General features: G+C 42.8%; 1 protein-coding gene across 2 annotated transcripts in view; it reads left to right on the top strand.

The window, feature by feature from the left end:
* Positions 1-2,245: 2,245 nt before the first annotated feature.
* The window catches only part of LOC128689487 (uncharacterized), a 168,658-nt gene continuing 152,779 nt past the window's right edge, over positions 2,246-18,124 (top strand). Inside the window, exons 1-2 of one of the 2 annotated variants that reach the window (XM_070086419.1) lie at positions 2,246-2,427; positions 5,921-5,969. In XM_070086419.1, the coding sequence (XP_069942520.1) occupies positions 2,392-2,427; positions 5,921-5,969 (85 nt within the window). In that variant the 5' untranslated portion in view covers positions 2,246-2,391. Of the gene's footprint in view, positions 2,428-3,137; positions 3,182-5,920; positions 5,970-18,124 lie in introns of those variants that run through there. The other variant, XM_070086420.1, reaches the window with a different exon arrangement.

Here is an 18,124-nt window from a genome sequence, read left to right as displayed (position 1 = left end):
TTTTTGCACTCTCTTTTGTCCCCTTTGCCTTTATACAAAGGAACCATGCATTCTCTCTGCCAATCCCTAGGTACCTTACCCTCTTCCATACATTTATTAAATAATTGCACCAACCACTCCAAAACTATATCCCCACCTGCTTTTAACATTTCTGTCTTTATCCCATCAATCCCGGCTGCCTTACCCCCTTTCATTTTACCTACTGCCTCACGAACTTTCCCCACACTCACAACTGGCTCTTCCTCACTCCTACAAGATGTTATTCCTCCTTGCCCTATACACGAAATCACAGCTTCCCTATCTTCATCAACATTTAACAATTCCTCAAAATATTCCCTCCATTTTCCCAATACCTCTAACTCTCCATTTAATAACTCTCCTCTCCTATTTTTAACTGACAAATCCATTTGTTCTCTAGGCTTCCTTAACTTGTTAATCTCACTCCAAAACTTTTTCTTATTTTCAACAAAATTTGTTGATAACATCTCACCCACTCTCTCATTTGCTCTCTTTTTTACATTGCTTCACCACTCTCTTAACCTCTCTCTTTTTCTCCATATACTCTTCCCTCCTTGCATCACTTCTACTTTGTAAAAACTTCTCATATGCTAACTTTTTCTCCCTTACTACTCTCTTTACATTATCATTCCACCAATCGCTCCTCTTCCCTCCCGCACCCACTTTCCTGTAACCACAAACTTCTGCTGAACACTCTAACACTACATTTTTAAACCTATCCCATACCTCTTCGACCCCATTGCCTATGCTCTCATTAGCCCATCTATCCTCCAAAAGCTGTTTATATCTTTCCCTAACTGCCTCCTCTTTTAGTTTATAAACCTTCACCTCTCTCTTCCCTGATGCTTCTATTCTCCTTGTATCCCATCTACCTTTTACTCTCAGTGTAGCTACAACTAGAAAGTGATCTGATATATCTGTGGCCCCTCTATAAACATGTACATCCTGAAGTCTACTCAACAGTCTTTTATCTACCAATACATAATCCAACAAACTACTGTCATTTCGCCCTACATCATATCTTGTATACTTATTTATCCTCTTTTTCTTAAAATATGTATTACCTATAAACCATACCCCCGGCCGGGATTGAACCCGCGGTCATAGAGTCTCAAAACTCCAGCCCGTCGCGTTAGCGGGTTCAATCCCGGCCGGGGGTATGGTTTATTTGCAATCGTGTCATTACGATTTCTTGAGTCATGTATTACCTATAACTAAACCCCTTTCTATACAAAGTTCAATCAAAGGGCTCCCATTATCATTTACACCTGGCACCCCAAACTTACCTACCACACCCTCTCTAAAAGTTTCTCCTACTTTAGCATTTAGGTCCCCTACCACAATTACTCTCTCACTTGGTTCAAAGGCTCCTATACATTCACTTAACATCTCCCAAAATCTCTCTCTCTCCTCTGCATTCCTCTCTTCTCCAGGTGCATACACGCTTATGACCCACTTCTCGCATCCAACCTTTACTTTAATCCACATAATTCTTGCATTTACACATTCATATTCTCTTTTCTCCCATAACTGATCATTCAACATTACTGCTACCCCTTCCTTTGCTCTAAGTCTCTCAGATACTCCAGATTTAATCCCATTTATTTCCCCCCACCGAAACTCCCCTACCCCCTTCAGCTTTGTTTCGCTTAGGGCCAGAACATCCAACTTCTTTTCATTCATAACATCAGCAATCATCTAATTAACCACAAATAATCAAATCAGAAAAAAGAGGCCGTGACAGATCTGGCAACGAGATTGCTGAGAAAAAATAAGAAATGTTCAAATTTATCTTCTCTCAGTGTAGATACATTTAAAGTTTATATTAATCCCTATTTTAGAGATTAAAATATCCTTAACTGGCCTTTATGACCCATTGTACAGTCGGTAGGCTTTAAACTTAGTAACCCAAACTGCAGAGTTCAGTCAAAGCTGGTGAAGGGCTTTGGAACCAAGGAACTGAACTATAATAATAATAATAATAATAATAATAATAATAATAATAAATTATTATTATTAAAATAATAATAGGTAATAATAATAATTTATTTTTATTAATGGAGCTACTGTACTTTTCAAGGTATCAAACTCTATCACCTCTCATTCCTCAGAGGCTGCTTTAACCCTACGGGTTTAGCGTTTCGCCATGATCATACTACCAACTCCTAATATTAAACCCAAGTGAGGTAATTAAAAGTGAGGTAGGAGCAGTTAGTGTGAGGGAGAGTGTGAGGGAGGGAGGGAGGACAACACTGTTACCCAGCATGCACCAGCACACCCGACGCTCCTGCTGTGTCGGCTGCACGTGTTCGACTCTCCTGCTTTATTACGGATTTGTTCCTTGGCTGAAGCTCCTGGAATCCTGTAGGAGTGATGAGGAAGGGTAGTAAAGGGCACCTCAACGGTGAGGTAAGTTGAGACATGTTTGTAAATCTTTATTTTGAGAATAGAGAGATTTAACTGTGTAGGTGGTGGTTACATCAGTGACCAAGGCTGGTGTATTTCACTAATACAATGGCTTCTCTGTGTATGCACTAGAGTTTTCTCACAGTTTTAGGAATTAAAGTTGGCTGGTGGTGAACTAGCTACATGTAATCTTAATGGCCCTCGTGTAGTAGATAGACTTGAGTCCCTACCAACCAACCATCATCTTTAAGTGTTATCCTCGTTGAAGTTATTTTCACATTAATAACAATTTGGCTAGTGAGATCTTGCTTTAAGTTCGGCATTAAGTTTTTAAAACGTTTAATCATAATTAAAGGCCACATTGCATCTTTTCACCCTTCAAATATAATTTACTCCAGTAGATTTTTTTTAATCGTGATATAAATACTCGCGAGCAACTGAATGTGAAGTTTGCAGCCATTTTTTTTTTTTTAATGTTTAGACTAAGTTGTTAACATACCTCTGTTCGAAGGTCCTTATATTTAGGGTGAAGCATTGAACTCTAAGAGTCCTGTAGTTCCTGTTTTTGTGTATATTGCCACCCATTTGACGAAGGTGGTACTCTACTAATAACCAGGTACCTATTTACTGCCAAGTGTAAAGAAGCATGTGCCAGTAGACTTGCTCATACATACCGACTTGCTCGGGATTAAACCTGGGTCTTTCAGTTGTGAGCTGAAGGCAGTACCAGTGAGCCACTTAGGGGGTAGTCTTTGCGGTAAGAGGTATTTTGACACAACAGAGAAAACGCTTTATTACGACGTACTTGATGAGGCCCAACTGTAGGTGAAAGTGTATAAATATAATTAGGTCCCACTGTAGATGGAACATTGTATAATAATTTGTCTCCACCTTGGGTGAATCTTCATATTATGAAGATTTTTCTCTGCTGAAGGTCGGTAGACTTAAGGTTTGGTATCTCTTAAAGTTCCCCAGTGATGCCTCTGAAGGAAGGTTCCTTGATGCTGGTGAGGGGCTCTTGATCTAAGTAATTGGATCTGCACTCCAGTTCCCTGAATTCTGAATACCTTCAACGTCCCCCCCCCCCCCCACAGGCGCTGTATAATTCTCCGGGTTTAGCGCTTCCCAGTGATGCGGGTGCCGAGGAATAGGCGAGCCAACACTATAATTTTTTTTAATATGACAGGCTTTAGCCAGGGAAGTGCAACCTATTTTTTCCTCTGCAGCTCTGTCATTCCCAGCAGACTCCCAAGGTCTGGCCTTTCGAGTGAGTGGTGGACATGCTAGGTCAGGTTCCCCAAAGTGGTCAGTATTGACCCCTAAAGGTCTATGGAACTATAAAAGGGGTCGATAAATGGCTGGGGCTCAAAAGTGGGGCCACTGTCTTAGTTGAGTATGTGACCCCCCCCCTCCCCTCTTGTTGCTCTCATCTCTCGAACCAAACATCAGTGCCCTTGACGCTCCTCTGGTACATCTTTTCCATTAATATTAACAGTTTCAGTAAAAGGGTATGTTAAATCTTACATTTTTCATAATTTTTATGAAACCATTATTAATTATTCGTACTACTATTAAACTACTATGTATTAAATAATTCTAAAATGTTGGGGGGGGGGCAAGGTTGACGAACAATCTAACTTCATAAGGGGGGGGGGGGTCGATGAGCTTAAGTTTGCTGACCTCTCCCTGTGTTAGGTGAAAGTGAATAATCCCGACATAGCCAGACATCTCTCAAGAACATTACCTTGATGCCAGTGAAGGAGGCGCTTGCTCCAAAGAAGTGAATCTGTTGTCATTTGGAAGGAAATTGGTTGCCTCCCAAGCGCAGTATTACTTAGGGTTTAATACTTAACCCTCGTATTTAATTATTCTCCACCCAAACATTTTGCCCTACTTGGGTGTACCGTACCATGCCCTAAGTGTTCCACCCATCCCCTTTCCCTCCCCTCTTATTATAGTACGGTGTTTTGATGCTGGAGAAAGGAAGTATTTAGTTTTGGTAAAGTACTTGATTATAACCATACCACAGGTGGGGATAGAACCGTCGGTCAGAGTCAAAACTCCAGACCGACGCGTTAGCCTCGGGGCTAGCTGGCTACAAAAAGATTCATCCAACTAGGTATAGAGGACTTAAGCTTGAGTTCGTCACGGCCACGCTGGCGGGAGATTCATCTATAAAGACTTGCATTTGTGGTCACAGTGGTGCCTATGCTAACCTTCCTATGGTGTATAAATATACCTAGCTGGATGAATCTTATTGTAGCTAGCTAGTCTAGTGGCCAACGCATCGGTCCGGAGTTCTGACCACGGGTTCTACCCCCACCCGTGGTATGGTTTGCAAGCGTGCCGTTACTGTTTCGTGATTTAAGTACTTTATTACTAGGTTGTGCAATTACTTACTTGTAACTATTAGGTAGGTGTGTTGATAACCTAGAGTGTTAAATTCTTGGTTATGTTAAGTTGGGTTTAGGAAGTTACTTTTTGGTTATTTTTTTATCCCATAACTAAAATATAACGGCCTCCATTGCACAACTTAATTATTTCAGAATTTACAAAAGTAATAAAAGCCTATAAATTACAATATTAACCCAGAAGAAAGTCTCTTGACCCGAGGAGATTACGTACCCATTCCTTGGATCAAACCTGATTACTTTCCATCTCCCCTACAGGCTTGGCTATTCTTGAACATACAACTAGTGCATTACATTTGTTTTAAATATTTTAGTCCTTCAAGAGTGGGTGGCCTTAATAGTGATTTCCAGGACTGGTATGTTGTAAGAATCCTGTACAAGAAACCGTAGGGAAGGAGGGGTGGCCCAGGACAGGGACCCTACGAGTTTACCCCTCCCTCAAGAAGTTCCTTAATGCTAGTGAGGTGCTGTTAATCTAGGGAGGATTCGTGATCCAGTTCCCTGAATTGAGTCTGAATGCGTCACCTAAAAGGCGCTGTATAATCACTGCGGGTTTAGCGTTCTCCCAGGATTAGAATGTGTTTATTTCTTCCCCACGATTGCATCAGGGAAAGCAGCAATAGCAGTTTATGAAGATCAGTTGCAGTACCCCCCTTAAAGACTGGCTCACAACTGAGGGACCAGGGTTCGATATCGGCACGAGTGGAAATTTTGGAAATGTTTTCTTAAACCCGTTCTCCTGGTCCGCCTAGCAGTACGTAGGTATCTGGGGCGTATATAGTCAGTAATATATGCAGACAAGATTAAGAAAAGACTGTTTATGATACTGAAAAGACTTAAGCTGACCAGAGACTCGATCCATACAGATATAAAGAAAACTGTTTGTTTTCTACACAATGGGATCCACCTCTAACGCAACTTCAATTCGTAGCGTCGGGATAATCCTGGCTCCATATGTTTCACCTCTAGTAATTTTGATATTCTGGTCTTGTAAGGATTGCTTCAGACAGACCAGTCTTGTGTAAAGGTTTTTAGTTTAAATTTACACATAGGGTGCATTGTAATAAACCTCTGTAACATTTCAGGTAAGTGGAATGGACAACTCTTCGAGGGACATTTGGACACAAATGCCAGGTAAGCTTCGTTACACGTTCTGCAACAGCCATGTGTGCATTCAATGCTCGGGCAGTGTACAGAAAGACTAATATCTTCAGTGGCTAGGTAGTGACAGAGCATGCTGAAGCCTGAGTGCTTTGCAAGATGCTGTAATCGTGTGGTGGTTTGGGAGACGCAGCCTCTGTTATTACTGTTATTAGAGTAAAAGACGTGCGTAACGTACCCAGTTCTTTTTCTAATTATGGAACGTGAGAAAGGACTTATCAAACCCGTGATGAAATATATTTTCCCTTGGTTGCGGAAAACCCACACTTTGATAAGGGAAATAATGTTAAGGAAGGCTTGAAGATTCCACATCTCAAGGTAAAAGTTAAATATACTTAAGCCAGTTTTTCGTATGCCAATATATTTTTACTCCAGAACTAACCAAGGCGCCCAAGCTTGCCAAAATTTACACCTAATATTGATTAATTTACCTGATCATAGAATAAACATATCAATATTTAGAATATTTTAAATTAAGGAATTGCAGAAAATATTCTGATTAACCTAGTGGAAACTCTTTGCCTTTTAAGCAACAGGTGTTCATTTCATTGCAGTGATTTTTTCTTGGTTATGGAAGCCATGAGATGCATAGTATATTTTGTTCTTGATTGTGAGAGAATCTCCAGACTGCAGACCTGTCCAGAGGGAAGGGGGGGGGGTGTACATTCATATAACCTGGCGGGCGTGGTGAGCCTTAAAGAAAAGCAAAAAGTGCGGTAGAGTTCGAAAATGGGTGTGTGGCTCCTTAATAGAACTGTCGCTAAGAAACAATTCTTAGCAGATTTTAAGAATAGAGCTTTTGCGTGTCTTACATCAAGCAGCTTGCAGGTGTTGCTGCTCCTTAGCGAGCCTTGTGATGTAGTGCTGACACGAGTTATTCCACTCTCAGTTTTTGTACCTTAATAGGGGGTATTTTTAAATACCGGTGTGCCAGTACGAAGCTCCATTTTAAGGGAATTTTATAAATGATGCGGGACACTTAACTGTGATAGTTTTTTTTTTTTCCGAGTGTTGGTTTTAATATTGCACGTGTTCGTATTAGACTTCTCGGCTTTGTCTTAGTGCTTGTTGTTTTTAATTGTCAACGGTGCTGAATAAACTTGTTAATTTTTTTTAATAATGCCACTTGCTTCTAGATCCTAATGTTTTGCTAATTCTAGAAATGTGACTTTCCATAATCGTCCACTTACCTTCATGGTACTCGAGTACAGAGAAACTAACTAGTGGGCATAAAATTTGTGTTTAATTAACTAGTGATTGTTAATTTAGCTGGAGAATTTCTAAAGAACTGAGAAATTTTTTGTATCTACCAAGAACATTATAAAAATAAAAGGAAGCATGGTTTATTTTAAACCGCCTGTACCCTACGACTAAAAGATTCCAAGAAAATGGGTTGAAGAACCTACTCCCATAACCTGCCTCGGGAAGGGGGGGGGGCTTAATAAGGATACTGGCTGGCTGTTTGTTCAAAGCTCGCCTCGTCTGATTGGAAAGCTCTGCTCTAAGGTGACGTTAATAACTAAGTGAATGCCTTCACTTATCGTTACTGTTTTGTGTTAAGCCTTGGGAATGAGAACTTGATTTATGTTGGGTCATCAAAACAATTTGGATATGCGCGTGTAATATTTTGGTTTTAATTTGAGGTATAATCATGTATACAGTAGAAGATTTAAAAAGACAATCTCTTCCAACTCCTCAGCTGAAAGAATCGAGAATGCAACAGGAATATCACCCTCGCGATGGCCAACCACAGTGAGAAGAAACAGGAAGGTAACAGCTCTTGGGGTCCCTGTGGTCTATGAGCTGGAACCTGCTTTGAAAAAAAAAATGCCTGTTACCCATTTTCCCCATTAGTCCAAAGGTCTTTGATCCTTCTACAACAAATTAGTACTGGTGGCCCATGTCTCCATATGTTGGTTTTGAATTCTTCCTCGTGATCAGCGTCATTACCTTTATGCCCAACAATCATTATTATTTTTTTTTGTGGGGGGGGGCCTACCTCGGTGAGAGTGCGTGTTAAAAAACTAAGCGAGCGAGCGCGCGCGCACACCACACACACAACACACACAACACACACACACACACACACACACACACACACACACACACACACACACACACACACACACACACACACACACACACACACACACACACACACACACACACACACACACACACACACACACACACCGGTACAAGCAACGCGCGCACAAATAAACATACAATCCACGCTATGCACGCACTCGAAATTTAAGATGAATTTTTTTTTTTTATATTGAAAATCTCAGGTACACAAAACAAACATATAGGCAAAAATAACAAGTACAGATAATAAATAAGGGACACTTGTTTATACAATTCACTCAAGGAATGCGTATTGTAAAACATGTCAAACCACAAACAAAAACATAGCTACCTTGAAAGGTCTGTATAATCCTCCGGGTTTAGCGCTTCCCCCTTGATTATAATAATAAATAATAATACCTTGAAAGGTAGTGTGAAGCATTACTTTGGGAATGAAGATAATCCCTTATAGAACATATAGTGAACTTCTCAAAAGTCCCACCAAACACAATACAGTATTTGACTTTGCACAGCAAACCATATAATTCACGTGGTTAGAAAAAAAAAAAACATAGGAACACAGTAGATACGAATATGAAAACCTCATGTACATGGAACAGTAACATGTATGCCAAATAAACAAGCACAAATGTTAAAAAAATTAACAATGTTCTGCATTCAGCAACGTTTCGAAATAGTACATGAAAGGTACATAAAGGGCACACACGCTGTAACATCACCCACTTCTTCCCCCCCCCCTCCCAACACCACCCAGGCACACATCCATACCCGAACTCTTCCTTTACATTACACATCTAGGGGCCATACCTGCATGTATCAAGGCAATATACATGAGGTTGTGCCACACCACAATCAAAAACATAGCTACTTATAAGGTAATCTTAAGGATCATTGTGGGAATAAAATAATCCTTTACGGTATATATAGTGACGTCCTCGTAGGTCACACCAAAAACAGTACATTGTGCGACTTCGCACAACAATCCATACAAGTTACATGTTGGGTATAACACGGGAATACATTAAATACGTAAAGCCAAATCCAACATTACGTCTTGGTACCCTAAACTGAGATGCCTCAAAGTCCAATACCTGGTATGCTACACCTTAAACAACAGGAAACTAGTTTATGCTGAATTGCATCAAGGTTCGTTCCTGCCCCTACTTCCACCATTATATAATCCCCGCTGAGAGTAATACTCTCGCAATCACACCTTTGCACCCCCTCCCCCATATGTACGCACTCGTGATAGATAAAACTCGTCCTCGTCAAGCAAACACCACGCATACTCCAAAATGCCATGTCCACTGGGAGATTAGCCCGTTTCTACCTCTGAAACTACAGTCGCCACAAATCCCCGAATGTAAAAACTCTAACTTTCCGGAAAATCTCGCTCCCACCTACCTCTGTATATCTGTATACCTCTGAATATTTTCTCTCTACACAGCCTCCGCCCCCTTCCCCATACTCATGCCTGACATAAACTCCCTTTAACCTATTCCCCAGGGAAATTAACCTCAGCCTGCCCTTGGCTACCGGAAGTGTTACTACCTCTCTCCTTAACCAGTCACACCCCGACCCCCATATGTATTTAAAAACTCTACCCAATAGCCTCCTTACATCGCCTGACACCAACGGGTACACTGCGGCAATATGCCAAATTTTGCTATACAAAAGCGCATTCACCACAATGACCCGCTGATGTAAAGAAAGGTGAGGCGTCCTCAACCCATTCAAGCGTCCCAGCACCTTATTCACCACACACGTGGAATTTTCCTCTCTCGCAATCACCTCATTAGCCATATATACAATCCCACATATCTTGAGTCTGTCTGTCCACTACTCGCCACCTTTCCTCTGCACACATCTCGTCCCCCTCTCCCCACCCACCTAAACCTAGATTTAGACTTATCCACATTTACCTTCATACCTGTCGCTGCCCCAAACACATCCACAATTCTCCCCAATCCCCTTAAACACAATCTACATGTCTGTTGTTGCCCTGCGTATGTTACGGGGACTTGCGTCCTGAACTCCTCCAGTTGCACATAAGAAGGTATAGGGTGTCGTAGTCATCTTTATTTTTTTTTATATTTTATTTAAAAAGCACAATACATATTCATATGTATACTATGCATACGTTACATAAACTAAGACAGCTCTTAACCTATACGTAAGAGACACACTTCAATTTAACATGATTGCCATCCCCAAAAATTCAAAAATACAGTTTCTTACTCACAAAAGACTATATAATCCAAAGAAAATCACACGTAGTACATTATACATAAAAGGCTATATACAAAGTCATACCCATATAATCGGTTCCCTGCCCCCTCATTTTAACAACTAATACAAGAACGTATAAGTGATTAATAATAAGAACTATACTGGATATTAACAAAATTCCTCTACCACACATTCCAGTACTTAAAAAACACGTTACCCATAGGTGAATTACCACCATTTACACACCAATAACATGACCTACCAAACCCCTTTTTAACAAAAATTAATAAAACCAGTGCATACAAAAAATATTTTCATGCACCGTTTTGAAAAAAAAAAAAAAAAAAAAAAAAACAAAAAAAAAAAAAAAAAAAAAACCTCAAGTAACCTAACAATCACAATATGCCCTTACCTCATAACCTAAATGAGAATTACAGAAATCAGTTATGCATAAACAACCAGAACAAAAATAAAAAAGTACATAAGAACACAGATATGTACATTATGTTACTACACGGACACACTTGTATAATTGGAAGAATATACATCCACAATATTTCATATCAATAATAATAAAACAACAACCATGAAAATCAAACTGTCAGAACATCATTGCATAACATGTATTTTACACATAAATTAGAGGATACACTTCATGTTACCTCAACTTTAAACAACCTATGTAAATATTTAATATAAACCAAAGCTAGAATTATCATTGAAACATATCAAATGGGTTCTCCCCCCACAAGGACGGGGCAAATAATAAAAAGAACCCCTTCATGAAAAACCAAACAGGTACACCCCTACCACTAACTAAATCCTATTTTAAGATCAAACTTGTTAATGACTAAACACAAAATTCTAATCTCCCTATCTGAAACACAATTAAACTTCCTTGACAAAGTCATATTCTTCACATTCTCTTGTGCAAAGGTATTACAATCCTTCTTTTATAAAGAAGTACCGTTATAAAGGAAATACTTGTATACTAATTATCTAAAGAAAAACTAATCCACAAGGGTAATATGGAAAGTACTTGCAGCTACACGTTAAAACTACTAAAAACAAGCTTCATTCTATACTAACGTACTTGACTACAGTGTTTACTTGCTTTATTTTATATTTTAAACCCCTTCTCAATGTTAATAAAAACAAATACTATAATTCACTGGTAAATCATTTTTTCACGTGTTCAGTACTACTTGGCCTAAAAAGCCATAACAGCCACTTAAACCACCTCTCCTCGATAGTGAGTGCAATAATATACCCAACCAAAATATGTAATGCAAGGCATTCCAATTATGACTATGTATCCAAGGTACTGAACGCCAATATCAAATATCTCTACAGGAACATAACCATTTCATAAATATATGCCCTCACTATCTCACCCTCACACCACCTTCCACACTGCTATCCTAACCTTACACCCCCCCCTCAAAATAAAAGACCCTACCCTTGCCCCCCCCCTGTTCCCTTAGAAGCTGTGCTACAGAAAAATTACGATAACCTAACGAAAAACTTGAATCCCATCTCCCCCCATATATTAACCTATTCCTACACCTTGTCCTATAAAACCTCGCTGCTAACGCTTTTATCCTCAACTGCCCTGCAATCTGCCTCATACCCCAAGAAACATGCAAATAATCTGCCATGACATACATCAAAGCCCTACCCACCTCACTTGCTACCCCACTAACATCCATTGACAACGATCTAAGAAAAGACCAACTCCCCCCCCCCCCCAACAGCCTAATAACCCCCGCCATCCAGACTCTCACCACTTCCAAAGATGAACAAAAATATACCACATGATATGCCGTCTCCTCCTCCCCACAGAATAAACATGTTGCCTCTCTAACAAACCCCATCTTATGCAACATATACTTAGATGCCACCACACCCATTAGAAAACGATACACCAACTCCCTAACCCTTGCTGGTATCCGAAGCGTCCTGAACTCCCTCCATATGACCCTCCAGTTATACATGGGGTATACTGCGACCCCCTGCAATGCACCCCTTCCCCACACCACACCCACCACTGCTTTTACCTTCAACCTTTTTACCTGCCCCACTGCCAACATGAATCTTATTACATCTTCACACTTTCTCAAATCCCTACCACTCCACCAGTTTCTAGCATCCCTCATCACCCTATCCACCCTAACACCCCTCTCCCCCCCCACCCTTAAATACCTCTGCTTAATATATAATACCATTACCCTAGGCCCTAAGTCCAACAAACCTAGACCCCCCCTTTTCACCTCCGTCATGACCACATCTTTGGACAACCAGGCCCTCCCAAACCCCCACACAAACCTCAACACCCTCCTCTGTATTTCCTGTATATCCTGCACCCTCAAAGGGAACACCTCCGCTACACCCCAGACCTTGCTATACACCACCGAATTAATTACCAACACCCTCTGCTGTAACGCCACTTCACTGGCCCTCAAACCTTTTAACTTGCCTATAACCCTACTCGTGACTGCTTCTGAGTTAATCCTCCTACATTCCTGCAATTGCTTCATATACCATATCCCACACACCTTAATTCTATCACAAACCGTCCATCCCATCTCCTCCCCCAATCTCCCCCCAACCCATGTTCCTACTTCCAATAACCTAGACTTTGCTAAATTAACTACCATTCCTGAAACATACCCAAAGCTCCTAATGACCTCTCCCACCCTACGTAAAGCCTCCCCACTCGTAACTAACACAGTTGTATCATCCACATAACCTACTATGCCCCCCATACTTCCCCCCCCCACCTCCCTCAATTCCTCGTCCACAGCCTCAAAGAAAGGATGTTGCACGCATGCAAAAAGCAACTGTGACAGCGGGCAACCCTGCCTTAATCCCTGTTCCATCATCACCGCCCCCCCCAGCTTACCATTAACTTGCACCCTCATTACAGCCCCCTCATACAGCGTGCGCACCCACCTCACTACCCCCCCTCCAAAACCCAATTTCTCCAAACATCCCCACAAAAAGTCCCTCTTCACACAGTCATATGCCTGAGCCCAATCCAAGCCAAGGACGCCCCCTCCCTGACAGTTCTCTATAAAATCCCTTATCGCACTATGCCCATTCTTCATAGTCCGTCCCGGAATCCCATACTGTCCCTCATGTACTCTACTCCCAATTACCTTCTTTAACCTGTTCCCCAATACCTTCGCAAAAATTTTGTAATCCGTACACATTAACGACAACGGACGATAATCTCCCAAACCCTTCTCCTCTCCTCCCTTCTTTGGCACCAAGACAACGACCCCAGTTCTCTGTGTTTGCGCCATTCTGCCCCATTTCAACATATAATTCAGAACCTCCACAAGGCACTCCCTCAGAACCTCCCAATGCGCTTTGTAAAAATCATTAGGTAACCCATCTATTCCCGGTGCCTTCCCCTGACTCAACCCATTCACCACTTCCCCCACCTCCTCCCCCGTAATGCCTCCCTCCAACTCCCTATCCCTCTGCCCCATACCCTGCGGTACCCTAATCCCTCTAAATGTTTCTATCCCACCTACCCCTCCCCTTCTCTTCCATTTCTCCGTAAACCAATCATCAGCATACCTACTGATAGAATCTGTGTCAGTGAGACCCTGTCCCCTCACATAACCCTCCCCACCCTCCACAACAATATGCGCCACGGTATTCCTCAACTGTCTGTCCTTGAATTTTCTGAGAACATACCCGGTTGGCTTATCACCCTTTAGTACGTCCTCCAATCCTGCCCTGACCCTGAGTGCATCAAAACGTTCATTATGCATCTCTACTAAACGACTCCTAAGTTCCCCCATAACTCCTTCCCCTCCCTCCCTACTCCCCCCCGCATAACAATCATTCAACTGACCCTCTAAATAATTCTGCAATCCAAACCTCCAGCGTGCCCTTTCCCTGCCCCTCTTCCTAAAAAATTCTACAATTTTCACCTTTGCCTGCAACTCCCACCAATCTAACAAATCCACCTCCTCATCCCTAGCCTCCCAAAAGCCTTTCCACCATGACTGAAAAGACCGACCTTGATCCTCCTCCTGTAAAAGCCTCACATTTAATTTCCAATAGCCCTGATATATTCTCGGAATACCATCCACCCTAAGATCAGCCAACACTGCTCTGTGGTCTGAAAAACCCACGTCTACTGTTCTAACTCTCTCCACTCCTATCCCCTGCCTCACATAAATCCTATCCAACCTTGCCTCATAACTCCCCTGTACATAGGTATACTCAACCTGATACCCCCCCCTGCCAACCACATCTACCACCCCGACATCGCACAATGCATCCCTTAAAACACCCAACACACACCCCGCCCCCCTAGGAACTACGTCTACATGCCTAATCACACAATTCCAATCACCTCCAATTATCGCTATGGCAGGTAAACCCCTGAGATGATATAACAAAACGTCACGAACAAAATCTGATTTTATCCTTACGTTACCAATCGCAGGCATATAAACTCCCACAAAACATACCCTACTCTCCCCCCACCACCCATCCACCCGAACAACCCTCCCCCCACCCCCCTCCTCCCACCCCATGACTCGCAAGGGACTGGTCTCCTTTACTAAAACAGCCACTCCGCCCTTTAAAAGCGTTGCCATGCTCACAAACAACTTATATCCTCTCAATCTCAACTCACTACCTGACTTATAGTTATGCTCCTGTAGGAAACCAACATCAACGTCGTACCTTTTAAGGAACCACTCCAACCACACCCTTTTAACCTCAGTTTTTAAGCCATTAGCATTTATCGTTACACACCTGAATGGTCAAGGAGAGGCGGCTTACCCCTATGCCGCTGTGGCTTGCTCACACTTCCCTTCAAGCTGCTTACACTTTCCTTATTACTCTTTTTAATAGAACTTCCTACCCCCCCTTGTCTCTCCCCCGATTTTCCCTGTACTCCCCCCCCTGTAGGGGATTTGCGGACCACCTCCGCCCAAACCTTCTTACCTGGTCTTTGCCCAGGTGTTAAAACATCATCTAATTCAGTCAACCCCGCTGGTCTCTTCCTAGAGCTGCCTCCCAAAGCCACCTCTTCCTCAGGTACATCCTCCCTGTGTACCTCTGCCACTACAAGTGTATCCTTTCCAGTGTTCCCTACTACTTCCGACTTCTCACTCAGGCCTTGCAATTGCTGCTCTTCACTGATCCGTCCATCCATGTCCTCCCCTACCAAGGCCTCCTCCAAGAATTCCTGGAGCACTGACTCCAAGGACACCTCCTGTGTCGTCTCCACCACTTCCTCCACCACCTCAGATGTTGGAGAAGGATCTCCCTCCTCCACCGGGAGTGTGACACACGTCCCCATCTGTTCACCCTCCTTCTCCACCTCCTCACTCCATAGAGTAGTCCCATTCTTCGCCGCCGCCACCACACTCGCCTGCTGGACGTCCTCCACCGGGACTAACACCCCCGGGGCAACTCTACGTGCACATTGTGCCGCCATATGGTCAAAAGAGCCACAAAGACGACACGTTCTCCTTTGCCCCACATACGACACATATACCTGATTTCTGGTGCCTGGCAACATTACATACGAAGGTATAGGCGTCTTTAAAGTCATCTTGATGTTGTATGACCCTTCCGGGAGGCCCACATATGGTCCATCCCGCCATACCCCACCTCTGGCTTCATGAATGACTCCATACTTGCGAAAAACTTCCTGTATACCAAACTGAGTTGCCTCGAAGGGTACATTCCTCACTCGTACCCACGTGTAGAATGTAGATACGTCATGCATGCACACATCCATCGTCGAGTTGAGACACATTCGCCGTTCCTGGTACTCCTCCACCACACTGCTGTAGTAGCTATTCCTCAGGAACTTCACAAATACTCGTTTCATCCCATTAAGGGCCACACCATACAGTTCCTCATTAGGGATACCATATAAATCCCTAATAATTGCAGGTAGAACGACGTTCATCGTAGCAGGGCTCAGAGAACCCCTCAACAGCTCAATGCAAACTGTATTAATCCTCCTGCCGGTGTACTCCGCCATGTCTGAACAGTGAAAACTGCGCAGAAACCAGGTGTAGTGGGAGCTACTGCACAGTGCGTCCGCACGGCCCAACAGCGATGCGAACAATGGGTCGTCTTTCAAGGAGTTGTCCTTCTTCCACGCCAGCATCGGGGGTTGTTTCGGGAAGTAGTCCATCCATGAGGCTTGGGCGAATTCCGTTTCAATCCAGTTTGTTCCATCTTCAAGTCCTTAGCCCAGTCTGCGCTGACGAGTGTCGTCAGTATTCGTCTGTCATCATCTTTCCTTATCTTCGGTTGTAGCAGCTGCAGTCTGTCGAGTTTTCCCAGTTTCTCCTCCGCTTGTCCGGCAGGATTCCGGGTAGTCCCTCTTCCTAAAAAAAAAAAAAAAGTCCCACATCTCTGCGAGCGAATGCTGTAATTCTCTGCTCTCACTGCAGATAAGTTTCACCCTCAGTGCCAGAGAGAAAGGGAGGGATTGCTTGAGGCTTTTCGGGTGGGAGGACGTCCAGTGGAGATATTGGTGTGCATTTCCCGGTTTGTAGTACGTCCTGGTGTGAAGATGTCTGTCTGCATTCAAGTAAACCACTGTCAAGAAAGAGAAGTTCGCAGTTATTTGATTCAAAAGTGAAACGAAGTGATGGGTGTGCTTCGTTCACCCAGTCTATCAATTGTTGTATAGTATCACTTCCTCCTCCTATTAAGCAGAATATGTCGTCTATATACCTTTTGTATAGAATTAAGTGTGGGCTGTCTCTAGTCTGTTAAGTTTTAGTTTGCAGTGAAAAAAATATTTCTGCGACAGCCACACTGACAGACGCTCCTATCGCTGTGCCTGTCATTTGTCTGTATACAGTATTGTCAAACTTGAGTATGGTATCCTCCATTATATGGATTAAGGAGTCTTCTACTAGGTCTCTGGACGGGGGTTTCCTTATTCCCAGTCCTGTAAGTTCTTCTCTGATGGCGTCCAGGTTTCTGTCTTAGCTGCTTCTCGTTGTGGGATTGACGGGTAGAGGGATTCAATATCCAGTGAGACCAGCCATAGGTTTTCCGCTGCCCGTCCCACTCTTGGTCTTATTTTCTCTAGGATCTGTAGAAAGTGGGTCGTATCCTTCAGCCTGTCAGAAAGAAACTTCAAGAGAGGCATCAGGACTGCAGTCATCATCTTATCCATGGGACTGGTCGGCGCCGCACAGCCAGAGAGGACCGGTCTAATCTTGAATGTTTCCAGTTCCTCGTCCTGGCTCTTGCCTGTCTTTGGAAGAAAATACATATTAGGAATCTTCGATTGGAATGAGAGTAGAGTCCCTCAGTGCCACGTTCGTAAATCCTTTGTGGCCGTCGTTATACAGTCTGAGGACTAGGTTGTTGATTCTATACTTAATTTCTGCGAATAATTGTTCCGGATTATTTATTTTCTGGTAGGTTTTCTCATTCGCTACATGTTTGAAGCCTGCATTTCTATAATTTTCTGCTTTAAAAACGACTATCTCCGAGCCCTTGTTGGCGTCGGAGATTACTAAGTCCCGTCTTGTTTTAAGATTCCTAAGGCTGATTCTTTCTTTCGTAGGTTAGGTCTAGTGTTTTGGTTTGTTTTTTTCAGCCTGGTTTCTTTCTCATTTATCTTTGACCTGAGTCCTGGTAGTTTCCTTGCAGGTTCTGTCGTTGGTCTCGGTGCTCTTATATTTTTGTGTCGTCGAAGGTGGTTCCTTCGATTTATACCTGCGTGGTTTTCCTTCCATATCTTGTTGGAAGGCTTGGTCGAAGCATTTATTCATTAGGACTTCCAGTTGTCTGCAGGTGTCGTC

This window comes from Cherax quadricarinatus, chromosome 18 (assembly GCF_038502225.1).
Source record: "Cherax quadricarinatus isolate ZL_2023a chromosome 18, ASM3850222v1, whole genome shotgun sequence".
Classification (NCBI taxonomy): Eukaryota; Metazoa; Arthropoda; class Malacostraca; order Decapoda; family Parastacidae; genus Cherax; species Cherax quadricarinatus.
This window is presented reverse-complemented; position numbering and strand designations above follow the sequence as displayed.